This window comes from Podarcis filfolensis (genome assembly GCF_964270895.1).
Source record: "Podarcis filfolensis genome assembly, chromosome: 5".
NCBI lineage: Eukaryota > Metazoa > Chordata > Lepidosauria > Squamata > Lacertidae > Podarcis > Podarcis filfolensis.
The window spans coordinates 60,453,007-60,471,978 of NC_139608.1; the positions used below are offsets into that span (position 1 = coordinate 60,453,007).

Here is an 18,972-nt window from a genome sequence, read left to right on the forward strand (position 1 = left end):
AAGCTCCCGAACAATCGACCAGGAGGGAGAGAACATGCCAGTCGGACATGTGTCTCTGCCAGGGTCCTACTCAAGTGTAGGCCGAGCTCCTGACATCATATCCCCTGCTATCTGGTCATTTTAACTGGAGATCTCAGGGGTTGAATCTGAGACCTTCATGCAAAGCAAGCGTTCTACCATGGACCCATGATCCCTCTTCCCTACTAGGGAACCACATAAAACTCACCATTTCCCAGTTACGAATTTTGGAGGGCAGCAATTTATCCAGAATACCCATGAGAAAACCATGGCTACCCTGGATGTGTCAGGACTGTTGCAAGTGTGCATCTTTGGAGACCAACAAGCCATGGAGCTAATCAGAATGGGTGTGGACAAGCTGCCAAGCCGTAGAGGTCCAGGACAGTGCCACAGAAATAGGAAGTCCAAAAACGCCTATGTAAACCATTGCTTTCAGCTTGTCAAAGTCAAGCATGGCTGTGTTTTTATTTCTTAAGTCTACTATTAATAATGGCCATAAGACTTCCGTGTGTGGTCAGAGCCGGTTGAAGTGCTGGGAGTCTCTGCTCTAAAGCAGTGCTCATTTAAGGAAATGTGAATAGCACTGGGTATATATACTGGATATATGTACATATAAACTGGTTTAGGCCTTCATGGTAGCTGTATGTGCTCAGCGTGAAGATTTAACGCTTGCAACCTCAGGGAGTTAATACTGTGAAAATTAAGGGGTGAACAATACAGAATATGATTGATTCGCACAACTTCTCTAATATAAAAGTAGTCTTTGTTATGTCAGGTTCATGCACAACTTAAAAGGAGAGCTACATTAATAGGTTGCCTGCAGAAGTCAGCCCTTAAATTGCAGACAAAGCTTCTGCTCGCAAGAATATTACATCATCAACGCCTCCCCTGGACACTCAGAAATAAGCTGTACTTCTGTATGGCAGTGAAGCAGCAAATTGAATTCTCATAATATGTTTTGAAAATGAGTCTTGTTAGGTTTGATGAGGTGGAAAAGGTACTGAGTTCACTGGTTTGTTCCAATACATTCAGTATACTTTAGCTGGCTGTTTGCCACGGCTAATCTTTTTAATGGCAGTGTAGCTTGTAAACCCATTTGGTGGAGAGCTATGCATCTCAGTTTCATAATATCACGCCAAGTAGGATGGTAAATAAGTTTCTCTTCAAGCATGAAAGGATTTTGTTTCAATCCCACAAATCTTATTTTAAAACCTTCATCTTGAAGACCTCTATAATCCCATTTTTCCCCCAATCTAGCAATAAGCAGAATAGATTTCAACTCTTAAAAATTACTTATCTATTTATTGTTCTGTTTTTCAAAATGCATCTTTCCAGTATTTTTACTTTTCACACAAATGTACTAAGCACGTGACTTAATAAATAACATCATTCCCTAAACAAACAAAAATAAGCCCAATCTCGTTGTACTGCTTATTTATTTAAAAGCACTTCTATTTGTTTATTTTAAAGTACTTCTATTTTGTTTAATCAACTTCCCAAGGTGGCTTTCAAAATAAAGTTTTAAAAATAAAACAATTCAACAAATTGCAATGCAATACAATTACAAACTGGGGGGGGGGGGAGAGAGATGCAATAAATTAGAAGTAAGCATGGAAAGAAAAAGCACCTGTATTTGTTTTTGTTACATAAATTTGCCTGGTAAAACTTGTGAGTTTTTGCTAACAGATGTTACATTTGAGTTTGGTGTTTTCCTGTCCCCACAGCTATCCGTACAGTGAAGATTGTAGCCAGGGAATGCAGTATATGAACACTAGATGCCCAGCTTGGTGTGACAGGATCCTAATGTCACATTCTGCCAAAGAGCTGATTCTAAAGGTAAGCGATGACTTGAAAGTGTAGGACTCTTTTGATCAGGGGTCAGCAAGGTTTGTCTTGCGGGCAGCTCAGTTCGGGGGGGGGGCTCGGGGGCTGGTCAAACGACCTCCGCAGGCCGCTTCCATGGGCCTTAGGTTGCTGACCCCTGCTTTTGACTATTGAAAAGTGCCTCGAACCTGCTAGAAAATATGGTGGCATATGGTTTCATTTTTGAACAAGTTTCCAGCCCTCATTTTTGGAGATCAGGATCTATTATTGAAAGCTCAGAACAACTGGGCGTTCAGTGAAAATCCCACTGTGCAAGTGGAACAGCAGCATTGGATATACAAGCTTACGCTCCTTGGATTCTCAGCCATCCTTAGCAAAAATCCAATGATTATCAGATACTGATGTACTAATCATTTCACCTACCTTGTATGCTCCATCCAGAACTTTTCAAGATAGCTTACAAAAGTCACTTCCATTGGGCTGTTAGTTGTTTGCTAAGCATTTGGCTCCTTATTCCAAGGTTATTTGCCACAGGATCTGTGGCAAGTCACCATGTTTAGTTAGGGGGTCAAGCTGTGTCTAAGGATGTGGACAGAACCACAGAACGCAAACGCTGGGATTGTGCTCCGGGGGGTGGGGGTGGGATGACCCAAGATTTTTAAAAAGATAGAGAGTAGGGCGTGCTCCTCCGCCCTACCTGCTTTTAAATCTTTTTGTCATTTAGGACGTTCTTAACTTATCTTGGGTTAGCCAGGTCTCCTTATCTGAATCCATTCATGGTGCACACTCTATATAATTCCACATCAGTGCAATCCAATGTACATAGCACTCCCACATATTATCCAAATGTTTTGAACGTCCCCTAGGCTATTCAAACAAATGAGGTTGCACTGCATTCTAATGAATTGGGACTTCCAGGAAATTTCCTTTATTTCACCGTCCCATTCATGGGCCTGATTTGACAAGACTAGGAGCACAGCCCAGATGCCCTCCCATTATTCTTTTCTGGGCACATCTCCTCCATCCTCGCTCCCGCTGTAAACACATGAAGGCATATCCTTGGGAACCTGGCCGAACTATACACAACGGCCAGCTAACAAGACGGGGAGCAATTATGCTTACCCAATCTTAGGTTCCCGATTATGGCACTTCCTCCCATTGGTGATATGTTTTCCCCACTCAGTAACAGGCTAAAAGTTTATAAGAATTTATGCATGGCATGGAAAAAAGGGGATGGGAAAGTTTTTCTCCCTCTCTCATAACACTAATCTCATAGACATCCAATGGGGTGAATGTTGGAAGATTCAGGGCAGATAAAAGGAAGTACTTATTCACATAGTTAAACTATGGAACTCACTTCCGCTATATAAGAGGATTAGACAAATTCATGGAGAACGATATCAAACAATGACTAGCCATGATGGCTATGTTTCACCTCCAGTGTCAGACGCGGGAAACAGTCCCCGACAACTGGCCCTCCAACCTGCTTAAACGCTTCCAGTGAAGGAGAACCCATCACTTTCCTATGTAGCCCATCCCATGGTTTAACAGCTCTTAAAATCAGAAAGTTCTTCCAAATGCTTAATCAGAATCTCCTTTCTTGTCATTTGAATCCACTGGTTCGGGTATGGGACGGCAGGAATCAAGCTTGCTCCATCTTCTGTGTGACATTCCTTCAGATATTTGAAGTTGGCTGTCGTATCAACTCTTAATCTTCTCCAAGCTAAAAAATCTCCTGCTCCCTCAACCATTCCTCATAAGGCTTGCTTTCCAGACCCTTTGTCATCTTGGCCGCCCTCCTCTTCACATGTTCCAGCTTGCCAATAGCCTTCTTAAATCGTAGTGGCCAGAACTGAACACAGTACTCCCAAATGTGGTCTGACCAAGGCAGAATACAGTGGTACTATGTCCTCCCTTATCTCAACAGTATACTTCCATTGATACAACCTAGAATTGCATTAGCTTTTTTTTTGCTGCTGCTGCATCATACTGTTGACTCTCACAGTTAAAGACGTATGTTTTTCCAGCTGGCCTTTGTAGACTAAAGAGATGGTTGGCTGTCACTGTGATTTCTATATTGCTAGTATTTTGTACTGGAACGGTGAGTTAGATAGTTCTATTATGTTTTTTATTCTTTGGATACCCCCCCCCCCCTGAGAACAATGGTTGGACGAAGACCTTAAAAATATAATAAATAATAACTTAAACTTTGGAATCAAACCCCACCCATGTCACTCACTGTGCAGCTTCGGGTGTCACCTCCAGCCTAAATTCTCCCATCTGTAGAGTGAGAACAACGGTGGCCTATCTTGTTGGACCACTAAGCAAAATAAATATTGTGAATTAAAACATGTGCTGAAAATAAAATAATACATTTTTCAGTGGAAGCATATGCAGGATTGTTTCTCCCAATCCACTGACCAAGCATTTAGAAGACACCAGTACTCTAAAAGCTACATTTATTTAACAGCTGAGAACTCCCAAGATATGCTATGTGATATCTGCAGATTAATGTGGCAGCCATGAGTCACAAAGGTGCTGTGGCTCTCCTGTGTAGCTACAGCTGGTAGTTTAACCCAGCAACACAAATCTGGGGGGGGGGGGGGTTTCGACTGGCAGCTAATTTTGCAAAGTCAGATTAAGTACGGTGGAAACCTTACTCTGGTGCTGCTTCAGTGCCTTCAAAATGCCTGCAGGCAAGGCAGAAATTTTAACTCTTCCGGAGGCGGCGCGAAACTGTAATGGCGGTCCTCTTCTAGTCTGAAGAGGGGCTCCGCAGGAAAGGGTCGTTTCGCTGCGGCACAGCGACGACCCATCAAGAAAAACCACGAGCAGAGTGAGCTCGTGGCCGTGGGACTCGGCGGGCACCTGGAGCGACCCCGAAATCGCGAAAGGAACCCCGTAAGGGGCTCCGGAGTGAAAGAGGGGTAGCGGTGCTGTGAGTTCATCGCTCTTTCTGCGGGAGTGAAGCCGCGCAGCTGTTGCAGATGAGCGCCGACCTTTCTTCCTTTAAAGATTCGACTGAAACAACAAACCCGTGAGTAAGGACGTTAAATTCGGCAGTAAATTCTTGAAAAAAATTTTGGCTGTAACCGGGAGACGTTAAAAAGGAAGTCCGCCTCCCGGAGCTGCTTACAAGATCAAAGCAAGGGATCAGAGAAGCGAAAAGCGGCTGAAAAGGGATGTTTTAAAGAGGGACTTTCATGCACTTTCAGAAGTGACTGTTAACGAGAAAAGATAGACTTATTTGTGAGCAATTTTTTAAAAGGAAAATTGGAGCGATCCTCCCCAGTAAGATCATTCAAAGCTAAATTCCAAATCGTCGGGCTGCTGGAGGGGAAACTGTTTAACTGCGGAACTGTTACAAATTGTTACAAACTTTTACAGACGTATGGATACCCTTGAGCTTTTGAGCTTTAACAAGCTGGACTGGATACAAATTGTAGGCACCTTTTTGAAACTTTGTTAAAAGTTTAAAGTACTCTGCAGGACTTGTTTATTACCATTTGGGACTATTGCATTTCTGTTTTTTAACATACAGGGGACTTTAATGGCGGAAAAGTTGCCTTCTTCTTTTTGAAACTTTGGTGGTACTCCCCCTAGAGGATTTTGGGAATATAAGGCCTGGGAACAGCTTTTTATGTTTACTCTCTCTCACTGGATTGTTTTAAATTGGATCTGTCTTTCCCATGGGACAATAACAATTTGACCTTGAACATTGACTGATGAGTGGTACAGGAAAGACAAGAGCAGCCAAAGCCAAGGAAGCTAAGGAGAAGGAAAAGGAAAAAAAGCAGGCACAGCTTGTACAAACAACTTTGACTCAGGGACGCAGATCATCAGTTCCAGCTGTGCTGGGCGTACAAAAGGCAGAAGCCGAAAAGTCTAAAATTCCAGCAGAGGAAGATATGGCAGCAGGAGCATCTGAGGGAGTTCTGAAACAAATCTTGGAGCAGTTGGCAGCTTTAAATCAAAAGGTTGACAACCAATCATCAAAAATTGACCAAGCTACATCTTCGATCCAGAAATTGACAGATCAGGTTTCCCAGCATACACAAGCAATTGAAAAATTGCAAGGAGCTACACAAGAAAACCGTAATTTGGCTGGGGAAGCTGTTCAAATTGCAACGGCAGCTAGAAAAGAGGTCGAGGAAGTTAGAGGTGAAGTTAAACCTTTGCATAAACAAATTGGTGAACAACAAGCCTACCTCTCGATGGTGGAATTGAAAAATCGTGAGAATAACCTCAGATTAAGAGCAATCCCAGAAATTGAACAAGAAGATTTAATTGGATTTTTGACAACAGAATTTTCAAAATTCTGGGGCATTAAGGAAGAAACTGACTTTAAAATAGTGTCAGCTTTTCGGCTGGGAAGATTGGTAAGGAAGGACAGACCCAGAGATTGTTTGATAATTTTGAGATCAAGGGAAGAGAGAGACAAAATATTAGGCCTACATTTCGCAAATACATTGGTGATACAAGATAAAAGGGTGGAAATTTACCGAGACATCCCAAAACAGTTATTGGACTTGAGAACCACTTATTCAGAACTGGCAAGACTGCTGAGAATCAACACAATTCGTTATAGGTGGGAGTTTCCACAAGGGTTATCATTTACTTATAAGCAGAAGAAGGTAAAGATAAAAACACCAGAGGATTTACAAAAGTTCCTGCACGATCACGGTGAAGATCTCCAAAAAGAAGCAGCAGCACTTTGTCCTCTACCACAAGCTGGGATTCCGCCTGGAGGCGGAGCAGGCCCTACACCCTCGGGACCAGAAGATACACCACTCTAGGTGTAACAAAACAGTACAGGATGTCTCTGCAGCTACTTAGTTGGAATATAAATGGCGGAAATTCTCCGGAAAAAAGAAGGAAAATATTTCACATATTGAAGAAAGAACAATTGGACATTATTTGTTTACAAGAAACCCATGTGACCAGGCTTCACAGAAAAGTCTTAGTTAACAAAAGACTAGGCCAAGAATTTATTTCATCAGACAAGGTTAAGAAAAGAGGCGTGGTGATATATGCCAAGGAGAGCCTGGCACCAAAATTTGTATTTAAAGATGAGCAAGGAAGAATCTTGGCGATTGAAATTCAGACACAAGGAGAAAAAATTTTGATATTAGGAATATATGCGCCAAATGACGGGAAATCAGAATTTTTTAAGAAGCTGCATGAGACCATGTTGGACTATATGGACTACAACAACATCATAATGATGGGAGACATGAATGGAGTGGTATCTACACATATGGATAAGTCTCAAAATCAAAACTTAACATCAGATGGCAGACTGCCTAAAACTTTCTTTGAACTGATTGACAATTTGGATCTGATTGATATATGGAGGACAAAAGACCCCCTAGGTAAAGAAGGAACTTTCTTCTCTGAGGCCCACCTGTCATGGACAAGGATCGACCAAATCTGGACATCTAGAGGGCTGGCACCCAAGACTAGAAAGGTGGAAATCTGCCCAAAAACATGCTCCGACCACAATGCTTTGAAACTAGAACTTAGACTTACCCAAACCGGTTCCTTCAGATGGAGAATGAATGACACCTTATTAAGAGATCAAGAGATTGTGAAAAAGGCCCAAAAAACGTTAAAGGACTATTTTGAAATCAACCTGAACACTACAGTTGAAAAAAGAATGATCTGGGACGCAAGTAAAGCCGTTATGAGAGGGTTCCTGATACAACAAAATACAATCAAGAAAAAGCTCTGGAATGGAAAGAAGGATAAAATATTGGAGAAAATATATCAAGGTGAGAAGAAACTGAGAACCAATCCCAAGTCAAAGGAAGTGCTGAGAGAAATCAAATTCCATCAAGCACAATACTCTAAACTGATAAATCAAGAGATCGAATGGAAAATCAAACAGATGAAGCAAAGATCGTTTGAATCAGCAAACAAATGTGGAAAGCTGCTAGCTTGGCAGCTGAAAAAAAGACAAAAGTTAAATACAGTGACAAATCTAGAGATTGAAGGAAGAATGGTTCAGAAACCAGAAGAAATCAGGAAGTGCTTCCACAGATACTTCAAAGAACTTTATGCACAAGGGCCTCAGAAAGAGTTGGAGATAGATCAATTTTTAAGGATAAATGGACTACCAAAAATAACCCAAGATAAAAGATCAATCTTGAATTGTAAAATAACTCAACAGGAAATTGAAGGTGCCATTCAGAATATGCAACTTGGCAAATCTCCAGGCCCGGATGGGCTTACCTCCAAATACTACAAGACTTTGAAGGACTACTTGACACAGCCTTTGATGGAGGTATGCAACCAGATCATGGAGGGGAAGAGGGCACCGGAAACGTGGAAAGAAGCATTCATCACATTGATACCCAAGCTAGAATCTGAAAAGACCCAGCTTAAGAACTACCGTCCCATCTCACTCCTGAATGTGGATTACAAAATATTTGCAGACATTTTAGCAAGCAGACTTAAAAAGGTCTTAAATGAAGTAATTCACAAGGACCAAGCTGGCTTTCTCCCTGGTAGACATTTATATGGAAATACCAGAAACATCATTGACATTTTGGAACTATTGCAAACCAATAGGAACACAAGGGCGGTTTTAATCTTCATTGATGCGGAGAAAGCATTTGATAATATATCTTGGAAGTTTATGAAGAAAAATTTGGAAGGGATGGGAGTGGGACGGGGGTTTGAAAATGGAATAGAAGCAATCTATTCAGAACAGAAAGCTAAATTAATAGTGAACAATGTGGTGACGGAGGAATTTAAAATTGAAAAAGGGACACGACAAGGGTGCCCTCTATCCCCTCTTTTATTCATTTCAGTCCTGGAGGTGCTATTGAACATGATTAGGGAGGACCGGTTGGTACAAGGGATAGAGGTCGGAGTGAAACAATATAAACTGAAAGCTTTTGCAGATGACTTAGTTTTGACATTACAGGAGCCAGAACCCAGTACAAAAAGAGTTTTAGAACTTATTCATGAGTTTGGTCGGGTTGCAGGATTTAAGTTGAACAAACAAAAGACTAAGGTTTTGGCCAAAAACTTGACATCTACAGAAACAGAGGGGTTTCAGAGAGAAACAGAATTAAATGTGGTTAAAAAGGTGAAATACCTAGGGATCTATTTGTCTTCCAAAAATTTGAACTTATTTAAAGACAATTATGAAAAATGTTGGTCGGAAATTAAGAAGGACTTAGAAATTTGGTCAAGATTGAAACTTTCCTTGTTGGGTCGAATAGCAGCTATAAAGATGAATGTATTGCCGAAAATGTTATTTTTGTTTCAGACCCTACAGATCGTGGACAGAGTGGAATGTTTTGGAAAATGGCAGAAGGATATATCTGGGTTTGTCTGGCAGGGCAAAAAGCCTCGAATAAAGTTTAAAATACTAACTGACTCGAAAGAAAGAGGAGGGTTTGCCCTGCCGGACTTGAGGTTATATTATGAATCTGCAGCCTTCTGCTGGTTGAAAGATTGGTTTTTGTTAGAAAACACTGATGTCCTGGATCTGGAAGGGTTTGATAATGCTTTTGGTTGGCATGCATATCTATGGTACGACAAGGTTAAGGTTCATAAACGGTTCAAAAATCATATTGTCAGAAAATCAATTTTTGCAGTCTGGATGAAATATAAGGACTTATTAGAGAGTAAAACCCCGAGGTGGCTATCACCAGTGGAGGCCAAGGCTCGAAAAAGACCCAATATGGAGGCCTATTGGCCGAAATATTGGGAAATAATCGAAAAAATTGGAGACAACTGGAAACTGCAGAGTAAGGATAAACTAAAAAATAAGGTGCGAGATTGGTTACACTATGCTCAAATTCAAGAGGTTTTTAAATTGGATAAAAAAGTTGGTTTCCAAGTGGAAAAATCGAAATTGGAGACAGAATTGTTAGAACCAAAAACTAAGGTATTATCGAGAATGTACAACTTGCTGCTTAAGTGGAATACACAGGATGAGACAGTTAAATCTGCCATGATAAAATGGGCACAGGATGTCGGACATAACATTATGTTTGAAGACTGGGAAAGGTTATGGAACAACGGGATAAAATTCACGGCATGTAGTGCCCTGAAAGAAAATATTATGAAAATGTTATACCGGTGGTACATGACCCCAGTCAAGCTAGCTAAGATATATCACCTGTCTGATAACAAATGTTGGAAATGTAAGGAGGCAGAAGGGACATTTTTTCATCTCTGGTGGACCTGCCCAAAAGTGAAGGCCTTCTGGGAAATGATTTACAATGAACTGAAAAAGGTATTTAAGTATACCTTTCCCAAGAAACCAGAGGCCTTCCTGCTGGGCATGGTAGACCAGAAAGTGTCAAAGAAAGATAGAACTTTGTTTATGTATGCTACCACAGCAGCAAGAATACTCATCGCAAAGAATTGGAAGACACAAGATTTACCCACGTTGGAGGAATGGCAGACGCAGTTGATGGACTATATGGAACTAGCTGAAATGACCGGCAGAATCCGAGATTTGGATGAAGAATCAGTCGAGGCGGATTGGAAAAAATTTAAAGACTATTTGCAAAAATACTATAAGCTGTATGAACTTTAAGACAGTGCATGTTTTTGGAAAGGTTACGCTTTAGCAAATATGATTAAGCAAATGGTAAAATTAATGACAAATGAGAAAAGAAGTCAATGTGAATCAAACATTTTATGTTTATTTTAAAAGGTAACAAAGTTAAGATACAATATACTGAATATGGGTACATAATAATGGAAAGTTCCAACAAGGTTTGAAATAAGGTAACAAATTGCTGATATTGCTACTACAAAGAACGCAGATCTGGAAGGTGTGGGGAAGTCCAATGGTTTTCTTTTTTGTTAAAAAAATCAAAAATTGTTTCTTGTATTTGGGTTTTTCTGTATTGTATTGAATTGTCAAAATTATGAAAAGAAACGTAATAAAAATTATTTAAAAAAAAAAAAAAAAAAGAAATTTTAACACTGAGATTTTCAGGGCATCTGGTGAAAGTTACACCTGCTAAACTTCTGCAAGGTGGGTAAGATAGCTGTTAATTGCACAGGAGTCCTGCCAGAACAAGCCACTGGGTTGTCACTATCCCCTGGCCTCAGTTCTCTTATCTGTATAATGGGAATAATAGTCACCTACATCCCCAGTCGATTTATGGGGACAAGCAAAATTGTAAGGCACTCTGCTAGTTTTCAAAGTGCCGTATGAATGTAGAAGCAATGGGTGGTATTCAGCTAAGAGTAGACCCCCCCTAAAATTACCAAACATGATTAAGATAGGTCCATTGCTTTCAATGAGTCTGAGTAAAACTTAGTTGAGCCTCACCCAGTGTTTCTCCCCACCACATCCAAAAAGCAAGTTTAGCTCTTGCAGATTTGGGCTCCTTTGTTTGTACAGGGCAAGAGCTTCTAGCCGTGCCCAAATTAGCAGGGAGCCCAAAACACCAGACTCCATGCAGTAGGCTCCTTACAGATTGTACAGACATGGGGCTGTAAACAGCTTTAGCACAACCTCATTTATCATGCCACGGTCGGTTACCTCCCCAGCATGTTATTTTATGCTTGCTGAGCCCTAACACACCAAAGGTTGCCCGCTGCTCGAGAGTCACAGAACTGCCTGAGAGCATGGCGTAATGAATGCTCAGCTGAGTGGAGCGTGTTTCTGCTTGTGCGCTGCTGTAATTTGTTTATCTGTCTAAAGATTATGCACTCGAAAATCCACAATTTGACGCTGCCTTTGTAAATTATCAAGTCGCTTTTGATGAATGTATCTCCACTTCCGATGGCGGTGGCATTATGAACTTGAAATATTGGAAAGTGTTCATGCATACAATGCAGAAGGTTAGGGAGGGAGGGTGTGTGTGTGTGTGTGTGTGTGTGTGTGTGTGTGTGTGTGTGAATAGATACAGAGAAAGATTCCCAGGCAAGCATGCTAGAAAGCAAATATGACCTTAAGTTTTCTTACTGCATTAAAGATAATTCAGTTTTAACTTTATAGTCCCAAATGCGGCTGTATATATATAAAGTTCTTGCCCAGTCAAACTTGACTGATTACAGATGAGGGAAAGCTTGACTTTTTCATCAGAAATAAATGAGGATGGCAAACTATTTGCAAGCACAGCTGCGGTTGCATGTATGTATGTATGGAAGATCTGGGGAGAAGGGTGTGGGCTCCAGATTTAATTATCTCGCAGTTTAACCAGCCTGAGAAATTGCAAGTCAGAGCCAGTCTCTCTACCTCCCTCTTAAGTGATTGCTTTAGCAGGGTCATTATGCTAGATAAACAAAGAAGATGGTCAGCGTTGGTCGATGTAATAGTCGATGCAGTAGCAAAAGCTGTGTCGATTTCATTATTTGTTTGAAGAGAGGAGGATAAAGGGAATAAAGTGCCAGGGAAGAACAGAGTGGAAATAAATCAAGCGGTGGGGATATTGTTCATTCACCTCTCATTTTGAGAGGCGGTTTTTTATGTAAAAATCCAAAAATCCATTTAAATAAATAGCAAGACTCCCATTGATTCGGATGTTTCCAGCTTTCATTCTTAAGTAGATCTGGTTGAAAGCCAGCTCCACTGAAATCATAGGGAATCCCAAACATACTATGTTTACTATTGATATATCTGATGGAGGGGAAAATATATTTCATAAAAGACCACATGTAGGGTGGGGTGGGGGGTTAAATCAATTTCCTTTCCTCACTGTTTCCAATTCTGTGCAACAGAAGACCCTAATTAGATCTAAACAGGGTTGATACCAAATCTGGTAATAGGATTAGAGCTGAAAGCATTAATCACTTTATCAGTGCCCCTAATCGATTAAGGCATTTAATTGTGGATTTGAAAAATAGGAGTTTAAGAACTGTGAAGACTGACAAGTACCTTCAGCTTGGGAGTAGCCTATGGATGTCAACTGAAGTATTGTGTAGAACACCCCCAATTTAAAACCGGCCTAGAAGTTGCATTGAGTTGTGATTTCCAGCTCCATAAATGTGGTTAGGAACTGGGGTGTCTATGAGTTAAAACATGAGTCTGCCCGTGCCTGCTCAGAACTAAGTCCCATTAAGTTCAATGGGGTTTATTCCCAGGAAAGCAGGTAAGGATTTCAGCCTTACAACCCAAAGATTACAGTACAGGAAAGGAGGAAACTGTTGCTGGACTACAACTTCCATCATCCCATAATCACATTGACTGAAGCTGATAGGAATTGGAGTCCAACAACATCTGGCAGGCCACAGGTTCACCGTTCCTGCTGTAGGGAATCCCACTGGTTGTATGTCAGATTACAGCCTTCGGTAGCTAGCTAAGAGAAACCAGTCTTCATTAATGCAGAAGCAAAGTCCCCTGCATTAAAATACAGGGGGTTTTTTAAATAAAAAATTAACTGGTTAATTAATTGGCCAGTGTAAACCAGAAAGTTTGGTTTTATATACACACGAACATACATACTATTCTTTGTTCAAAAAAGACTTCAGGGCAGCAGGCAAACAAACTTTAAAATTACCAAAATAAAAAACCCATTGTGAAGACAAAGCCACAATAAAAAGAACAAACGAGTAAAGATATAATAATCTAAAATGCCTGGTTTTAACTTGGCACTGAAAAGAGTACAGTGTTGACACTAGGCTTACCTTCCTCTGGGGGGTATTCCACAGTCAGGGTGCCATCACAAAGTAGGCCCTCACTTTTCATCCACTCAAGACATGATGCACCTCTAAAGACTGAACACATAGGATGGTTGCCTGGCTCTGTTTGAGCAGGTTGGTACTGAAAGAAGTGCTCCCTTTAGTATTTGGACCCACAGTAGCAATTGAGGAACAGCTTTCAATCCGTTAACACCCCTTTTAGAACACTATTGGCGGCTGCATCCTTGAAGGTTTGTTTCCGACTACTGACCTGATAAAGCCAAAGCTGAGCATTTTTAAGGCCTGTTTTTTAACGGGAGTTAACTTGCGTTCATTGTCCTCACTGAAATAAGTGGCATTTAAATGTGCTGGGCTTTGGCTATGTACTAGTAACACAACAACAGGGATATGGAATGAGAAAGTCGGAATTGCTTGCAGTGCAATGACGAACTAATAAAAGGAGACCTTCCCGGCTAAACACATCAGAATTACAGTGGCTGCATTTTGAAATTTTTCCAAATGCAGTTTACTCGCATTTCAAGATTTAACAGTGCAGTCCCACCTGTCTACTGAGAATTAAGTCTCAGCCAATTCTGTGAGGTTTACTCTTGAGTAAGTGGGTCTAGGCCTGTTGCCTAAGCAGGGTAAGAGTTATTGTGTTCCTAGACAGGCATGTGTAGTGAGTTAATAATGGCAAGGAACAGATCTTGCAATTCTTTGCATCTATGTGAAGTTGGCATTCACCCAGCTGGCTTTCCCCATCTGTGCCTAAAGTAGTATCATTTAAGGGTGGGGGGCAGAACGGTACACAGACTCTGAATACATTTCCTTGTCAGTGAGATCTATTGATTTTAACGGCCCTTATTCCCGGATGTCGATGTGTGTAGCTGCTCCCCTCGGCTGCTGTGTGCATTTACATACCTGCGACTTTGCATTCTCGGTGCAAAGCCTCTCCGAACTATGGGCTTCTTTTTATGTTTTTACCCTAGTCAGAAAACGATGAGAAGCAAGTGGTGTACGACCATATTGGACCAAATGTCTGCATGGGGGACCACAAGGTAAGCGTTGTGAACAGCTGCATGAACGCGTGGCGGGCCAAGGGGGCGTGGGTGGAGCGGCGGGGGCTCTTTGTAGGAGAGATGACTTCTTGCTTGGAAGGAGTCCCATGGATCAATATAGGGCTGGTTTTTTCCAGCAAACATGCGTAGTTTCGGGTTAGAAAACGGGAGCTGGGGAGCCTGGAAGGCGCTACCAAACGATCAGAAGTTGAAACCCACGTGTAGGAAGTAGAGCGCGGCGACAGGCGTCCGTTTTTCGGAGTTTTCTGTGCCTTGGGGCGAGTTGAGATTCAAAGGGGAGGGGCAAGATCAAGAGCGTGAAGTTCAGTGTCCTGGCGTTAAGGGGACCCCGGATCTGAAAGACCCTTGCGTTTTTATTTTCTGATCCGGGTATGGAAACTATTTAAAAATGCTCGCTGCGCCACTTCCCCGCTTAGACACACTTTTAAAATCCGAAAATGAGGACCTACCGCTACCAGCAGGTTAGCAAGTACCGCGAGCCCTCAACGCCCCGATCCCTAGCAGTCAGTCCGCTTGATCGCGCTGCTGCAGAGCCGATAGTTTCCGACTCCAAAGGTGCGTAAAAGCAGCCTGACGCGCCCTTGGAAGCGCGCTCCGAGCAAAGGTGAGACTTCGCTTCCCTGGTGCCAGAGTCAGGGATCCGAAAGCCACGCCGCTTCGGTTTCGTTGGAGTGGGCTGTGCGTTCAGAAACGGACAGAGCAGGAGGAAGCTTGAGGCCTGATTTCCCTTTTCCCTGGGCGGATCTTGCTTCTCGACATACACGTCAACCCATTAATGGCTACTTAAGCCTCCAGCTAGCAAGACCTGCACTAGCGCAATCCTACACAGAAGGACGCGCCAATGCGTTCAGAGGCACGTACTCCGAGGTAACGCACTGAACTCCGGGTGCGTGTAGGAGGGTAGCCTAGATATCCCAGAGTGTAAGAATCGCCCCCTTTGGGCAAGGACCATCCATCCCTGTGTTTGAACTGATATTTGGATATATATACAAGGACCTAAGTTTTTTAGCTAACCAGAAAGAGTATATTTAGTTTGTCATCCGATGTAAAAATGAGGTTCTTGGCGAGAGAGGGGGACCGCGGGCGCCGCCCCAGTTTTACATACAAACCTGAAAATAATCAATGGCAATTGATTACTATTACTATGGCAATCAGTGGACCTGAGTAAACCTGGTTAAAAGTCGGGGGCTGCAGGTCAGCCCGGTAACGGGGCGCTCGCTCCGAAAGAGCCGCCCGATCCTACTCTAAAGTAAGCCTGCGTTCGACGGGACGGGCTGCTTGATTTCGACTGCAGGGAGATTCGCTGCCGAGGCCTGGAGCCCGCGGCTTCAAACAGGCGTCAACTCTTGCTTTGGTGCGCGTAAGGCACTGCGGTTACTCCCCGGGAAAAGACGCACGAGCTCGGGGCGGGCCCAAGGAAGACGCGCGTGGCTCTTCCAGGAGGCGGAGGATGACCCAGCCGGTGTTCCCCATGAGAAGAAAAGCGGGAGGGAATCGGGGAGGAGGAAGCCGGGGTGCCTGCGACGACGGAGGCCATATTGCTTGGCTTGGGGCGCGGGGAGGCGGGAGGCGGCGTCGAGGACTGCTTGGGCTCCACCTTCTAACCTCTTTTTTCTCTCCCTCCTTCCAGCCCGTGTTCCTGTCCTTCCGAATAGCCGCGGGGGCAGGTAAACCTATTGCCAATGTGCACAAGTGTTGTGTCGTGCAGTGATGTAGTGGTGGTAAATATCACATTAGATTTTTTTCCTTACCTCCTTCCTCTCTCCCCTCTTTGCTTTCGCGGTTTTTTAAAAAAATATTATTATTTATTCCCTTCCGGCCCCCATATTTTTTGGTGGGGCCTTTTTTATTTTATTTGCTTGTTTAATTTTTAGTCTGTTAAAGTAAATAGAAAAAAAAATCAGCTGCCAATCAATTCTGCAAACAGGGAAAAGATGCCTCCGAAACGAGAAGATCTTTCGAGAAAGCTCCTTGTAGCGAGGAGGAAGAGGAAGGACTTGAGATGCATCCCATCGCTTATACCGTGACAGCTCTATTCATCCACCGGAGTCCAGCGTGCCACGTTATTGTTTTTAATGTTATGGTTATTTTTTATTTTAGGCTGTTGATCATACACTATTTTCTTTGGAGTCTGGGCTTTAGAGCCCAAGTAAAAAAAGAGAGAGAAACCTCTCATACCTCACCCTCTCGTAAATATTCCTGTGACATCAATTGTGGATTTTGTTTTGTTTTTTTTTTATTTTTATATGGAGATGCATATATTATGCCACAATCTGGTTGCCAAAACAAAAACAAAAACCTAGTTTGCCGCGATGTACTGTGTTTTAGACTTCACTCTGCTTCCTTCTTTTTTTAAAAGTCTGTCAATGTGAAATTATATATAATATATATAATATTCAACATTTAGAAACAAACAATTTTCATCACCCTTCTCTAGCTTCAAGCAAGGTTGGGATTTTGTACATTTGCCTTGTATAGAAGTCCTGGTGTGTTATTATTGTATGTTAACCAAGATTTATGGTCCCTGTGATTTTTTGAAGTGGGGGGGGGAGGGTTGCAGGGTGGGGTTTTTTGTTCTGTCCTGGTCATTTTTATAGACTTTTTTGTTTTTTGTTTTCTCATGTTATTTACTATACTGCCATGTTCCATGGTTTTTTGAATCACACAACAGCAGCTGCTTTCTATAAGTGTATATATTTATATATTTGTATGTGAGTGTGTATAGAGATATATATACACAGATATAGAAATAATAATTTATAATTACAAACCGTTTGTCTTTCCTGCTACAAAATAGCCTTTCCTCCTCCTCCTCCTCCTCCCCACCACCAGCCCAGACTAGTCAAGGGGCAGTAAATCCCACTGGGTTTTCCCCAAGTAGGTTTTAACTTCCAAAAACAATGGTGTGTTGTTAGGATCCAGGTGGAGGGAAAAAATGTATCTCTCCCCACTGATACCCAATCCTGAAACACATTTACTTTGATCTGAAAGTAGACTTAATACCCCAATCCTGAGTGTGTTTACTTGGAAGTAAGTGTGAGTAGGCCTTACAGCAGCCCTACGCCTACTTACTCAGAGTTGCAGACCATGGGATTTGGGGTGGAGCCTGGAGGTGTCCTTTGAGACACCTGCCACCCCCATGAAGCCCAGTGCCAGGCTTCCCCCCAGTTGCCAGCCCAACCAAAGGGCTTCTTTCACCAGTGTGTGTGTGTGTGTGTGTGTGTGTGTATACAGTACTTATATATGAAGAGAGCCAGAAACGTCACTCATCATCTGCCAACTGTAGTCACATATTTATGCAGCAAATTCTGGTGCCAAGTATTCTAGCTGAAGATAAGAAGAAGGTTCCAAAAAAGGCAGTTCAGCCCCAGTCAGGTAGCAATTTTTGAGTATGGCTAAGGGAGGGGGAAAATTGGGGGGGAGAGAGAGATGGGGGGCAAAGAGTCTGTAAATCTTCACTCTGATTGGAGCTCTTCCCAGCAACCCCCCCCCCAATTTCTCTCAGCTCACACCTCTCCCCATAAAGCATTAAAAGGCGATTAGCGAGCCTGTTGATGAAACACAAGCGGAGGGCTTTATTGATTTAATTTAGAACACTACCGAGTTCAGGGACCGGGCAATGGCGGGAGCTGCGGGAGGCTGCCTTGGGGGTGTGGGGGTGTAAATCAATCCCACGCGTAGCAAGGGAGGAGGAACCCTCCCCGATAAAATCAGAGTAACCTCCCCATCGCTGGGTACTGTCACTGATGCGCACACGCTCTCTCCTCACCCCCCAAATCTGGTATCCGTACAGACCCGTGTGAGGCTGGAGGAGAGAAACTACGCGGGGATTGGGAGAAAGTTTGTAATGTTTGCCTGTTCACTTTGAAATGAGCATTCTGGTTCTCAAGCAATAAAACTGATCATGGTGAAGACGGCTGCGTGTCTCTTGGGGTTTTGCCTCTCTTCCTATCGGCGCTGCTATTGCAAGAGAAATGGTTCAGGAAAAGCGGGGAGAGCGCAAAGCTGCATTTCCAAACGTCTGGGGTCCAAGCGTCTCTCTCTCTCTCTCTCTCTCTCTCTCTCTCTCTCTCTCTCTCTCTCTCTCTCTCTCAACCTCCAACGCCAAGGGTGTCGATGGCCGAGGGGAGAGACTGGGCTTCTGTACATGCTCAGACATACCCTGATCACAGGTCATCGCCCCGCGGGCTCCAGGGCCAAGACCGGATTGTCCGGCTAAACTTAAATGTTCCAGAAAGGTTAGGTTCTGACGAGGTATTGCGGGAGAGACCTTGTTTGGGGCCAAGAGAAAACGGAAGCAGTTATTTCCAATGTTTATCCATAGCTTTCTTTTTTGTTGGTGTAAACAAAATCTGCCCATCGGAAATTTTCGACTAAAACTCCCCAGCCAGCCTGTCCAGTGGTCAGGAGAGCAGCCCAAAACGTCTAGGGGACACCCCATTGGAGGAGGCTG

General features: G+C 42.8%; 1 protein-coding gene across 9 annotated transcripts in view; it reads left to right on the forward strand.

Annotated features, from left to right (window-relative positions):
* Positions 1 to 18,431, forward strand: part of INPP5A (inositol polyphosphate-5-phosphatase A) — a 253,172-nt gene extending 234,741 nt beyond the window's left edge. For 5 of the 9 annotated variants that reach the window (XM_083617006.1, XM_083617008.1, XM_083617010.1 and 2 more), the window contains 4 exons: positions 1,743 to 1,854; positions 14,430 to 14,498; positions 16,150 to 16,186; positions 16,447 to 18,431. In XM_083617006.1, the coding sequence (XP_083473132.1) occupies positions 1,743 to 1,854; positions 14,430 to 14,498; positions 16,150 to 16,186; positions 16,447 to 16,496 (268 nt within the window). In that variant the 3' untranslated portion in view covers positions 16,497 to 18,431. Of the gene's footprint in view, positions 1 to 1,742; positions 1,855 to 14,429; positions 14,499 to 16,149; positions 16,241 to 16,446 lie in introns of all 9 variants that reach the window. The other 4 variants (XM_083617007.1, XM_083617009.1, XM_083617011.1 and 1 more) reach the window with 1 other exon arrangement.
* Positions 18,432 to 18,972: the final 541 nt, after the last annotated feature.